The following is a 14077-nucleotide window of genomic DNA, read 5'->3' on the forward strand; positions in this document are numbered from 1 at the left end:
CCCAGCCCAGCCCTCCAGGCTCAGTGTATTAGGTGTCCCAGCCCAGCGCTCCAGGCTCAGTGTATTAGGTGTCCCAGCCCAGCGCTCCAGGCTCAGTGTATTAGGTGTCCCAGCTTTCCCTCTGATGCTGACACTGCTCTCTTCCTGGGTACCTTATAAATTATAAGAGGTTTCAGCTCTGAACGGCAAACCTTACAGACCAATCCAGAACTGCTCACATAGTTTTCCTGAAAATGGACCCTAACTGAAACGCATCTCTGACCTTGGGAAGTTTTTGAATCCAGAACTTTTTTGTGGACTTCTGTTTCTTTTTGCACTTGTGGCACATATACAACTCCGTCTCATCAAGTTCCTCCAGGTCAGTGAAGCTACGAAGACAATCTGGGAAGAGATTGGGGTTGGACAACATTATAGCGAGGTGGCTTTTATAGGGCAGTGCACTGTGGGGAAAGAGACTTCTTTGAAGTAAAATGACCCAGGTTTCAAGCTTGTGTTTTTTCAGCTTTGTAACTTTCAAAAAGTCAACGACCCTCTGAGCAAGCTGAAGACCAGAAATGTTTGCTGAGAAGAAGGACCTGTTGAAAACACCTAGCTCTTCCACTTCCCATGTAGATGCAAATAAAGATGGGTCCTGATTAAATCAACATCTCAACAGCTACTCACTCTCAATGTGTGACCCAAGCATATACAAAGCCAAATTTAGATCAAACATTTCAGTCTTATTTTAAAATGAGCACAGGGTATAGACAGCTAATCTAAATCCTTTGTCCAGACTGTCTATTTCAAGCCCCCTAGATAAGGTAGAGCTACTATATTTCTTTTAAAATTTTTAATTGATTAATCTGGGGGTTAGTAAACTGGCCAGCTGCCTGGCTCTGTAGATGATGCTCCGTTCATACATGGTCTGGCTGCTTTTAAACTGCAAGAGAAGATGACAGGCCTCTGTGCTCACTGGACTTGTACAAGAAATGTTTCTGAACTCTTACTACAGTTTGTAACTTAGAATCTGTCTAGGAAAGATACGTATCCTGTGTGGAAAAATACAGTATCTCTGTACCCAACTCTCAAAACAAGAAACTGACTCTAATACTTGACACCTGAGTCTACACCATGTCTGGTGGAGCCACGGAGTGAACCCCGTGCAGATGTCTCCCCAGATCCAGGGTATTCACTTCCTCAGCGTCTTCCTGATTGTGGCCCCTGGCTGCTGTGTTAGTCTCCTACGAGTCTAATAAAGAAGTTAAAGTACATGGTCAGAAAGACAACATTAGCAGGACATCACTTTCTTCTGAGATGTGAGAGTCAGTGCAGTTCCAACAGATTTCAGAAAGGGGTCTTGTGAGAAGCTGCACTGCTGGCTCACAGCATCCAGCACATCAGCAAGAGGAAAGCTGACCCCACCCAACTGCCCTATAAAACTAGTCAACAAAATGGTGAGGAATCATCAGAAATAGAAAGAGTGCCCATAAGTAGTTCACACTTGACAAGGAGCAAAGCAGAAAAGCTCTGGGGACAGCAGTACTGATACATGGAGATAGCCATGAGCCATAAATGTCCAGATGGCACTGCACCTCTCAGAAAACAACTCAGGTCAAAGATGTCATTACAAAACATGAACTCTGATTCAAAGATAGCATAGAAACAGTTCAGATGGGTATTTATATGGCAGTGGCGGCAATACCGAAGGCAGGGCCCAGGAAAGCACTTACAAAATACATGGTATGCAAAAGATACTGTTAGAATTGAAAAGACAAGATGCCAAGTCACTCACAAACACGAGTGCACTTCCATACACTAACAACACACCAGCTGTAAAGAACACAAGACAATTCTATTTGCAGTAGCATAAAAACATAAAACACATAGGAACATGTTACAGCAGCAAAGACTTGTAGATGAAAACTGTAAAGTATTGAAAACAAACATGAAAACACTCCCCCAGGGCGGATTAGTCCAGCATGGGAAGCACTGTTATTCAGAGAGGTGACTAAAGTCAGTAGATGGCACTGGCAGTCTCTTTAGGTAATGGAGATTGTTGCTTTCAGGAACTTGATGTCTCAGACCAGTGGTTCTCAACCTTCCTAATGCTGTAACCCTTTAATATGGTTCCTCATGTTGTGCTGCCCCCCAACCATAAAATTATTTTCTTTACTACCTTAGAATTGTTAATTTGTTAATATTGAGAATTTTAATGTAAATATCTATGTTTTCCAATGGGCTTAGGCGGCCCCTAAGGCCCAAAGGGATCTCAACCCACAGGCTGAGAACTGCTGTAGAGGTAGGTACTGAGATTTAAAGAGTGGATATATCAACATTTCAGACCAACTCAATTGCAACTTTTGAAACGGAAACACATACTAGCAGAGAATACTAGCTGGTCTCCCATCTACCATATCCATGGTGAGCACACCTCATCAGCCATGTGGGCAGGATGAGGCGCCACACTTCATAAGCAATGGCAAAGCAGGTCTATATACCAGCACACCAGCACCCTGCCAGATTCCTGTTCGCTTAGGAAAACCAAGTGTAAGTGCTCCTCAGGGCTGCTTGCCCTGTTCTCTACACTGTCTCCCAGTGTCTCCTTCCCGTTCTTGTCATCTTGAGATGCTTACACAGTGACTATCCAGCATTTTTTTCCTCACCTAAATTATAAGCAAGATCAAGATGAGGCCAGAGGAAAAACCAAAGTGCACTAGAAGGTATGAACAGGGTAGGTACAGTGGTGACCGTGAGTGGTGGGTAGGTGCTAGCCTTGGTTTTAAGTTGGGTGCCTCTAACTGCTCTAAGAGCTCTACTCAGTGCCTCTCCATCTCCTTCCTGGTCAGCTGGCTCAGGAGCTTCACATCAGATGTGATCGGCATATTATCACAGTTGTGTCAGGTCAGAGTGCTCCAAGGGAGCCCCCCCACCTCCCGGGAAGCTAAGTAAAGGGAAAACAGAAGGACCTGGCTGGGTTTGGGGAGATCTGCCCACCACAGCAGCCTCCACTCTGGGGTTTCCAAATCCCTTTCCTTAGTTTTCCAGGAACCCCAATACTTTATCTCATGGCAAACACAGAAAACCAGCCCAATATGCCCATCTCATAATTCCAGCCTTTTGTTTTAGGTTGTTTTGTTTTGCTTTATTGAGACAGGGTCTCACTGTGTAACCCAGGCTGGGGCAGAATTCAGGATGATTTCCCTGCCTCCACTTAAATGCTAGGTGTGCGGCTGTATACTTATCACATCTAATCTGTAAGCCATTTTCAAGTCACCGGGTTAAATAGCCAAATCTTTAACCATGGTAAAATCCCGTGATAGGCTAAAGGATGCTTGAGTTCTTCTGCGGTTTTTGTTGTTTGGCCAGTTTTCCCCAAATTCTAGACTTACCAGGTTTCTAAAAAAAAAAAAAAAAAAACACACACACACACACACACACACAAAAAAAAAGGTGTGTGTGTGAGAACTCCTATGTATGCACACAGAGGCAAGAGTACCACCTGAAATGTCACTCTCGGGCACGTCACCCACCTCCTTGGAGAAAGTTTACTCATTGGCCTGGAGCTCACTAGCCAGACTGACTGGCCACCAAGTTCTAGAGACCCTCCTCTGTTTTCCTCCCCAGTGTAGAGATCACAGGCATGCCTGGCATTTTTACTTGAGTTCTGATTTCTACCTCAGAAGCAAGAACTTTATAGCCTCGTGCTTTGCCAGCTAAACTACCTTGCCAGCTAAAATAAATATGCTTTCCTATACTAAGGAAGGCCGTTTTTAAACATATATATGTTTTTATTTAAGAAGACTGCCTCCCCAGAGGCAGCATATCTTTAATGTCCACAGAAGCGAGCACTGTCAGAGTGGTCCAGAATGTACTGGTGTGTTCTTCTGTAGAAGCGCATATCTGAAAGCAAACCGCATGGCTGAGGAACACTCTATCAGTGCCCTCACCTTGCCAAGGCTTCCCTGATCTCTGCTCATCTATCGCTGAGGGTGTGGGAAGGGTGTGCTGACAGTACAGTATTGCATTTCTAGGGAGAAATAACACCACTTTTTGAAACTCGAGACTCTCACATTTGAGGGCCTCTATTTCACAGCTGGCAGTCTTCCACATGAAAGAAACGGCTCAAATAGCATCTCTATAGAAAGAAGGAAGTGAAACCGGTGTGTTTTAGTCATTAGATCATCTTTTGAACTCTACAAAGACTAACTTAGTGAACCTGTAGTTGGGAAAGAAATATTTTATTGCCTTTAAAAATTATATAGGGGCTGGAGAGATGGCTCAGAGGTTAAGAGCACTGACTGCTCTTCCAAAGGTCCTGAGTTCAATTCCCAGCAACCACATGGTGGCTCCCAACCATCTGTAATGAGATCCGGTGCCCTCTTCTGGTGTGTCTGAAGACAGCTACAGCGTACTCACATACATAAAATAAATAAACCTTTTAAAAAAATTATATAATTATAAATGTTTAAAAGTCAGAAAAAAGTAACAGTTACAGTTCTTCCTGGATCACACTTTCATTAGAAAAGTTCTTAAGAACTGCAATGCACATGAATTGTGCCTAACAGTGCAGGCTCTAAGGCAGGAGGATTACAAGCCTAAGTCTTCTTGCCTATGGAGTGAGCTTACAGACGGAAGTGGGTACTTAAAAAGACCCTGTCCTCAAATAAAAGATACCAAAAGCTTTGCACACAGCTCAGTGGTGTGCCTGCCTAGCTATATGCAAGCTCCTGGGTGAACCTGGGTTCAATATAGCTCCACCCATGAAAAATAAAGGCACACACTTTTTTATCTTACCTAAATTTCATAACTAGTCTTTTATATACATATATATTTACTCATAAACAGTTTTACAGTATTTTGTGAAGCCTGGCTGAAGGAAGTGGGCCACTAAGGAATAAGCCTTGCTGGTGATACCCGAGACTTGGATCTGCTGTGAGCTCTGTGCTTCCCAGTCTGTAAGATGTGAAGTTATACCACAAGCTCCCACCACCATAGAGAGAACCCTGCTTCCGTGCCCTGCCTATCATGATGGACTGTGACCTCTTACACTGTGAGCCAAACTAAACCCTTTCTCCTCTATGTTGCTATCTCTGCCTTCTCCTGGGTTTGAAAAGTAACACAGAGAGGTGGTATCAATAAATGGAATCTGTGTTGTCATAAATCTGACTTTATGATCTGTGGGCCTTTAGAACTGGTTGCAGAAAGAATATACAAAGGTTTGGAGCAACAAGGTAGAGATGTCCTAGAATTCTGTCAACAGAGTTGAAAAGCCTTTCTGGCAGGAGGATAAAAGGATCAGAATCCCGACAGAAATGCAGACAGTAGAGTGAACCCCTGAGGGTTGAAGGACTCCATTGGGAATTGGCATACAGGCTACAGTCTGCAGTATCTGTCTGTGTCCTGCTACCCTGAGTAAACATGAGTTATGTTATGAACTAGTTGATATGATGGAGAAAATTTTAGACAGTATAATACACAGACTGTGTCATGATTATAGCTCACTGCTTTTTCCAGATTTACACAGAATTAGAGAAAACATTAAGAATATATGTAGCTTTGAAGGGAGGTGTGAGCAGTTGAAACTGGATGAAGCAGCTTGAATAAATCTATGTTGTTACAAAGATTAGCGCTGTTAAAGATAAATCTTACAATCTAGAGCCAGTGAGACACACGGCTTAGTGGGTAAAGGCATCTGCTGCCAAATCTGATCTCTAGGACCCAAGAAGCGGAAGGAGAACAGACTCCTCCAAGCTGTCCTCTGATCTCTACATACACAACTGTAATACAAGAAATGTTTATACTTTCTGTGAGAACAAGAGACTTGGTAACCTGAGGGCAAGACTTCACCCAGTGAGTTCTCCAGGGCATAAACATACAACTCCATTTGAAAGGAGAGGGCCTGATTAGAGCACAAGAGTCAAGCCTCTAGTAAATATTCCAAAGGCTATCCTAGGACAATGTCCAGGTTCAGCTCTGCAGTAGACATGAAGCATGTAACAGACTTACAGGCTAATCATGCATTTCCATCGCTACATAATAAATAAAATTCAACATGCTCTAATTGTATAGGATGCTCTAGGATACAGAAATATGTGTTTTATCTTTGGGTGGTTCCATATGAGGTATATATATAACTGTTAAATCTTCTGAATTGAGCCATTTCTTAATACATAATGGACTTGTGTCTTTTTTCCAACCTTTTCCTTTGGATCTAGGTGCATCTTTACCAGTGAAGGGCATAACCTGTAGGCAGCAAGGATAGAACTCTAAAATTCTGCATTGCAAAGTAGACAAAAAGACATATAGTCATAAGGAGGTTACAAGTCACCCCCCAATACACATTTCGACTGTGTCATGGTTTGTAGGTTTTTTTTTTTAATTTTATTTCCTTCACAGTGCAGACATGACTTTCTAATTATATAGAAGTTTACCAAAATGGATAGGATTGGAAGCTGAGCAAGTGTTTGAGTGGTTTCCTTAAAACAGCAGTGTGATATCTTTGTGAGTTAATTTTTTAGACTATTTTGCATGCTGTCTCTAGGGTGGCTATTTGCATTCAAGATTAATACTGATAGGTAAAGTTTTCTAGTGGTTTTCTGTTTGTTTTGTGTATTTTTTGTTTTGTCTTCCTTCCTTTTTTTAATTTGGTAGTTTTCTGTCATGCAAATGTTTCACTTTTAGTGAGTTCAGTATGTCGCTGTGTTTTTCATGATAACAGCTACCATGCTGTTGTTTGAATACATAATTTAACTCCACTTGGCCTATGAGGTTTCTGCTGTAAGAACTACAATAGATATAATGAATATTCTCCAAGTTACTTTTCTCTTGCCATCTTCAGAATTATTTTGTACTTCTGATATGTTCACTATAACACACTGTTGCTAACAGTCTTTTCTCTTGAACTTGGATGCTCTGAGCTTCTAATATGTATGGACATCCAGTTTCTCTAAAGACTTGGGAAGTTTTCTGTGCCTTTCACCCTTCCCTTACTCTTTGGAATAGTCCTATTTATGGGGCTTTCACAAACACTCACTTCATACAGTTTCTTGTTCTATGTTCACCCATAGTGTATGCAGGTCAAACATGGCTAGTACCAGAGCATGTGGCTCTGTCTGCAGTGCTGGAACTCTAGGACATGGACAACGATTGTTCTGATCTCAAGGACAATTCTGGGTAACACTGGGGCATTCTGTAGCTGTGGTGTTAAAATTGTAGGTGAGAACGTCTCTAGTTCCTACATGCTAAATCCAACTGATGCTGGACACGAGCCCACCTTAGCTGTGTTTCTGGATATGTAGTTCTAACTTGCTCAGTTTTCCAAGGGGACAGCAGTAATAACACTGGTGTTTTGGCACAAGCAGGTATGAGTGGGACTCAGAAGAGCTGCCTTCTACTCTCTGAGGTACATTCTATCCCTAAGGTGGATGTGGCCTATCAGTGGTTGGTAAGTAGCTTGGGCTCTTGAAGCAGCTCCGTCCACAAAGAATCTCAGGCTAGAGGACTGTGGAGCCCTGTGGTTGGGCCCTGTGTCTGCTGCAGATGGAACTGCTGGCATTTTATTGCCTACCCTTTCCCTTGCAGTGGAGGAGGCACTGGCAGGACTGTTAAAGTCCTGCAATTTGCTTTGTCCTAGTTTCTGGTGCCTTTCTGACTCCGCATGCTGATTTCTAAAGTTCCCCTACCCCTCAAAAATCACTTGTCAAGATAGAGTGGGGACACATGTCTTGAATCCAGCACTTGAGAGGCCGAGGCGGGTGTTGGGTTGAGGGCACAGCCTGGTTTACAGACAGCTCAGGGCATTGGGGCTGCAGTTTTCTCACTGTATGCCTAGTGGCATACAAGGCACTTCCATACAGCCATCTGGAAACTTTCCCCATAAACTTTCAATCAGGCCTTTTTCCTTGATTATCTAATACTCATTAAGGAAAAAATAAATTCAAAATCTCCCACAGTGCATGAGAATTTTAAGGGTCTTGCCATTAAAAGCCAGTCTTGGGAGCTTCCTAGACATTACATCACTTAGTTTCTGAAACTACTCTTGTAACTGATGAAACTCCAGTAAATATTCTTTCCTTTAAACTAAATCCTGTTTCATTTGGCTAGAAAAAAAAGTCAATATTAAAAAGACAGAAAAAAAAGATAAATCTAAGGTACTTTACCCTAAATTGAGATCCCTTCTGAACTAGGATCTGGGGAGTGAGGAGCAGCAGGGCTGTGAACCACACACAGGTAGACTGTGAGCTCTAGAGGACACTCAACATTACATGACTCACCTCGCAAGGTGCAGACCGGCCCATTTTCCTGATTCTTAGAGCGCTTGCTTCTGAACTGACTTGGAATATCTAAGGAGAGATCTTAAAAGGACAGAAGCAGAGTTGTTAAAGGCATGTGACTTCACTGTAGGTTTACTGAAGAACACAGCAGCATATACCCTGACCAGTATGTCTTACCTAGGAATGGATCAAACTTCCTCGACTCTGTCCCACATATGAGGCAGTTGACCTCGTTCTGGAGAATTCCTCCAAATATTGCTGTGACAACAGTTGATGCTCCATTTCTAAAGACAACACCACATGGAAAACAGCTTGGTAAAATGCTCTTTTGATTCTTAAAACATTAACACTGGGCAAACAGATCTAATGTATGAGTGTATATGGGACCAGATACACCTTAGTCATCCCTACTACACCCCTCAAAAAAGAAGCAACTGCCGTACACTTTAATCTTTCACTTATGCAAGGCCTTGCTGAGGATACAGAATGTTCCAAACTATTTGATTCTCAACCTAAAGTAGTAAAGACACTGAATACAGATTGAGTAAGGAAAAGTGCTGCATATTTGTAAATAGTTCCTTATGAAACAAAGAAAAACTTAACCACCCTAATGCTCCATTAACAGAACATGGGAAGCAAAAGGAAGAACACCTGACTCTAAACCTTGGTGGAGAGGAGATCCTTATACCAACAGCAGTTCAAATGTTCACCATTATATTTTCAGTAAAAAGTAAGGCAACTGGGGCTGGAGAGATGGCTCAGTGGTTAAGAGCTCTTCCAGAGGTCCTGAGTTCAATTCCCAGCAACCACATGATGGCTCACAACCATCTGTGATGGGATCTGATGTCCTCTTCTGAAGACAGCTACAGTGCACTCATATACATAAAATAAATAAATAATTCTAAAAAGAAAGAAAGAGAGGAAAAAAAGAAAAAATCAAGCAACATCTCCTCTTGCTGGTATCTTTTTTTTTCTTTTATACTATCTTATTTTGAATTCTTTTTCTATCAGCTTTGACAGATGCAAACACTCAGGATGATGACAAACATTGCTTCTTACAGACTTATCTCTTAAACCTTCTAAAACAGCATCAGGCAGAAACTTTCAGGAGTCATACTGGGGCATGTCACCTTTGACCTTGATTCTCCTCCTTTGAACGTGTCACCCCGATTATCACTTTCATCATCTTCCTTTACACCTGGACACGCGCACACGCCTTCTGAACTATTCAAAGGAAGGCTGGCTACTGAATTGAAGGCTAAATGCATCCTTAGTTTAAAGCATTGTCACATCCCTCTTTTGGAAGTGCTGTTATATTTTGTTGCTACAATGATATGACCTTCTTCTTTTAAAACGATAAATCGTATCCCATTGTGTACAGCTTTTGGTTTTGGTTTTCAAGTTTTGCCAACTCAGTGGGAGAAATTAAATTTCCTGCATTTCTCTAGGCATGGATGAAATTGAACATTGTCATAGGCCTGTTATTTCTGATATTTTGTGGGCTTTTCTTTTTTTTATTGGATATTTTATTTATTCACATTTCAGAAGTCATCCCCTTTACCCATTCTGCCCCCCCCACAGTAACCCCCCCATCCCATCCCCCTCCTCCTTTCTGCTTTTATACCATTTTAATTACATGCAAGTATTAAGGTCAGTTCTAGGTTGAAGAACTAGCAATACAGTAGATGCAAATAGTCCAGGAACAAGCAAGAAAATAAACACAAATAGTCAAAGAACAAACAAGGCAGTAAACACAGTTACATGAACACTTCCATGATTACTGTTTCTAAGGGCTTATCAGGATGACCAAAATATCTGAGCCTACTTCGCTGTCCTAGCCCAAAGTCATTTTCATGCCAGAAGCCTACTACTTTGTTCTAGCCTAATATTTAGATTCCTGCCTGAAATTACTTCTTTGTTCTAGCCTAAAGTCAGATTCCTGCCTGAAGCCCATTTCCTTGTCCTTGGTCAATGTCAGATTCCTGCCAAGCAGCCCCAAAATCTCTCCACATTTCCCCTTTTTTTATTTTATATACAAGACTTTTTTTTATTTATATACAAGTCTTAGGTTGTTCTGACAAGAATGCCTTCCTTACCCATCATAGAATATGTATTATCAAAAGCAATGTACTTCTGTCTTAGGTTGGTAAGGCTCTGTACAGAATCTTACCTGTCCTTGGCTTTTGACAGCCTGTTAAATTAATAACTCTGTCTGGGGGCTCTTGCTGGTATCTTATCCGCAGGCTCAGGAACAAGAAAGGGCACCTGGAATATTGAATGCCCTGTATATGAGCTCCATTCTGAACAGAGCATCCCTGTTTGCGATGTGAGAGTTCATAGCTGCATATATTCTGCTATTCCTGCTATTTAGACTCAGACGCTGAGACAGATTTAGGACTCAGGTCATGCAGCTGTTCTTCACACTAAGCCCTTTATTTAACCAGGACACTATCAGTGGGTAGTGAGGCAGGTGGTTCAGTGTCTGCTCTCATTAATAGTGCTATGATGGCCAAGTGTCAGGCCACATAGTTTTTTAATCCCAGCACTCAGGAGTCTGTAGCAGGCAGATCTCCAAGAGTCCAAGTCTGATTTACATAGCGACCACAGTGAATGCATAGTGTGATCGTCTCTACTAATAATGATGATGATAATAAAAAGAAGTGTGATAACAAACACTTGCATGTGAGCCCTGTGAGACTATAAGCAATTACTTGAACCAGAAAATAAACCCTATTTTGCCTGAAGCAACTAGTTTCTCTTAGATTGAACAGTACTTTCTGTACCACATGAAGTTAAAGCAACTTTCATGATGCAGACAAAAACCTATCCAAGCAAATTCTCCACTGCATACAAAAGAAATGGATTTTAAGGATAGAGGGACATTAGGAACTACAGGACATAACCATTTCAGGGTCTCCATTTATACTGTGTCATAACCAAAGAACACATGAAGGGCAACAACTGACCTTTCATGCCAATGTGCATATGCACACTTGCCTTTAGCTGAAACGGAAACTGCTTCATTAAAGTAGTACATTAAAACTCATTCCCCATAATCACTTCCTGGAAGAAATCAAGTTTCAGCCATCTGATGGGTATGGCATCAAGATTCATAAATAATTTCCAAAGTGCTTGCTGTTCTGTTGTATTACATTTCTTTTTTTTTAATTTATTTTTTTTTTTTTTGGTTTTTCGAGACAGGGTTTCTCTTTATAGTCCGGGCTGTCCTGGAACTCACTCTGTAGACCAGGCTGGCCTCGAACTCAGAAATCCGCCTGCCTCTGCCTCCCAAGTGCTGGGATTAAAGGCGTGCGCCACCACAGCCCGGCTGTATTACATTTCTATCTCATCACCACCAATTCCTCCCTGCAAGAAATACTTTCAACAATATCACCTGATCATGAAATACCTCTGTTCTGGCTGGTTTTGTGTGTCAACTTGACACAAGCTGGACTTATCACAGAAAAAAAAGGAGCCTCCCTTGAGGAGATGCCTCCATGAGATCCAGCTGTAAGGCATTTTCTCAATGATCAAGGATGGGAGGGCATTGTGGGTGGTGCCATCCCTGGGCTGGTAGTCTTGGGTTCTATAAGAAAGCAAGCTGAGCAAGCCAGGGGAAGCAAGCCAGTAAGTAAAATCCCTCCATGGCCTCTGCATCAGCTCTTGCTTCCTGACCTGCTTGAGTTCCAGTCCTGACTTCCTTTGGTGATGAATGGCAATGTGGAAGTGTAAGTTGAATAAACCCTTTCCTCCGGTGAAACAAAGGAAATTAAAGTAAAGCTTGATTTTAGTATTTGATGATAGTTTTTCCCTGGCTGTCCTGGAACTTACTCTGTAGACCAGGCTGGCCTTGAGCTCAGAGATTTGCCTGCCTCTGCCTCTCGAGTGCTGGGATTAAAGGCATGCAACACCACTGGCCAGCTAAAATTACAGTAATACTGTCTTTAAATACAATAATATTGAACTTGGTCCTAAAAAAACTATCCTATGAAGATTATACAGTGCAATGCCATTGGAATGCCCATGGCATCATAAGATAATGATACTCTCTCATTTCATAAGTCTATCTTTGATAGAGGCCAGTTTAGTATTTTTTATATATGAATATGCCATGATAATATATAAACATACATTTTTATTTAACACTAGTTTTAAATTGATGCAAGAAGGACAAAAAGTTTGACTGGATCTTAAGTCTTCCCTTTCTACACTGTACTCTTACTGGATCTTAAAGATCCTGTAGGAACCTGGCAATTCATACCAGTTACTTTTCTGTGACACTGCAAGATTTGAGGGTGAATGCCAACCACTGCCACTTACCCCTTTCTTTTTGGAGGAATGTGTCCTATAAATCCCTCTCCTAGTTAAAGAATCCTACGTAGACAATACTGGCAACAGAAAAAGGCTGTGCATGGTGCCAACATTCAGGAGGCAGGCACACTCTGAGTTCCAGGCTAGCCAAGGGCTAGACAGTAAAAAAAAAAAAAAAAAAAAAAAAGGCCCTGTTGTTTAAAAAAGAAAAAAAGTAAATGACTAGAACCCAGACTGAAATAATAATTTCTTTCTCAGCAAAAATAATTTCTTTCTCAGCATATGTTTCAGACTGTTAATACAAAGGAAATAAGACAAAAGGGTTTTCATAGTAAGGGACAAGAAAAAAAATTACACACAGCAATACCAGCAGACATTTCTGAGGGTTCTAAAAGTAAAAGTAAGCTAAGAAGTCTTACATGCAGCATTTGTTATTTGCAGACAGCGTCGAATTTTCCTGTAGAATTGCTGAGCGGGAAACACCATTGAAGCCACCCTGAAGTTCCAAGTGTAGATGATCCAACAGGTAGCGCATGAACTCGTGGGCATCCTGCTGCTGATAACCCCTTGGAGTAAACAAAGACAGCATGTGAGGATGTTCTGCCTGTCCATGAAACACCATGGGGCCCGCCCATGCTCACAAGCACGGCTCTAGTGCCCTACCCCCAGCCTCACAACTCCCATATCTGACACCTATTTCTCTTAACTTCAAAAACCATAGAATATTTGTTGTGACTTTCACTGATCTCTCCATTTTAGAGATAAATTGAGGGACAACTGGGGGTGGTACCATGTGATTTACCTAAAATCTTAGAAGAGTCATAGAGACAGCATACAAATTTGCACCTTTTAAATGGACCCTGAAATTTCCCACTCTCCCATAGGTTCTCCCTAGAAAAGACCTAAATCTTTAAATTTTAAAACTTAACCTAACCTGAAAACTGTGTTTAAGCCTACACTAAAAGATATAAGAAATTAATAGCACTTATATATGTTTAAAAACTCATTCTTCCATCTAAGAATTAAAGTTAAACTGAGCCCAGTAGGGAGATGGCTCAGTTGATAAAATGCTTGCTTTGTAACCATGCAGACCTGAGAGCAGTCCCCCAAAACCCATGTAAAACAGCTGGACACAGCACCAAACACCACATGTCTGTCATCCTTGCACTGCTGAGGAAAAAAAAACACACAAGGAACCCCTAGGGTGCAAAGGCCTGGTCAACCAGCCCAGATGAATTGGTGTGCTCCTAGTTCAATGAGAGATCCCATCTCAAACTGAAGGGAGAGAGGGAGGGAGGGAGAGAGGGAGGGAGGGAGGGAGGGAGGGAGGGAGGGAGGGAGGGATTTTAAAAAATTTAACTAATTTAAGAAATTAAGAAACAAGAAGCCAGGTGGTGGTGGTGATGCACAATCTCAGCACTTGAGAGGCAGATCTCTGAGTTCACGACCAGCCCAGTCTACAGAGTGAGCTCCAACACAGCCATGACTACACCAGCCCGGTCTACAGAGTCAGC

The 14077-nt window shown here is 41.8% G+C and overlaps 1 protein-coding gene across 2 annotated transcripts in view; it reads right to left on the reverse strand.

Annotated features, from left to right (window-relative positions):
• Window positions 1-14077, reverse strand: part of Usp3 (ubiquitin specific peptidase 3) — a 77582-nt gene that overhangs the window by 4424 nt on the left and 59081 nt on the right. For both annotated transcript variants that reach the window (XM_028781469.1, XM_028781468.1), the window contains exons 9-12: window positions 12983-13129; window positions 8430-8536; window positions 8253-8333; window positions 263-381 (exon numbers count right to left, since the gene is read on the reverse strand). In XM_028781469.1, coding sequence (XP_028637302.1) covers window positions 263-381; window positions 8253-8333; window positions 8430-8536; window positions 12983-13129 — 454 coding nt within the window. The remainder of the gene's footprint in view (window positions 1-262; window positions 382-8252; window positions 8334-8429; window positions 8537-12982; window positions 13130-14077) is intronic.

Source organism: Grammomys surdaster, unplaced genomic scaffold (assembly GCF_004785775.1).
Source record: "Grammomys surdaster isolate TR1022 unplaced genomic scaffold, NIH_TR_1.0 437, whole genome shotgun sequence".
NCBI classification, from domain to species: Eukaryota; Metazoa; Chordata; class Mammalia; order Rodentia; family Muridae; genus Grammomys; species Grammomys surdaster.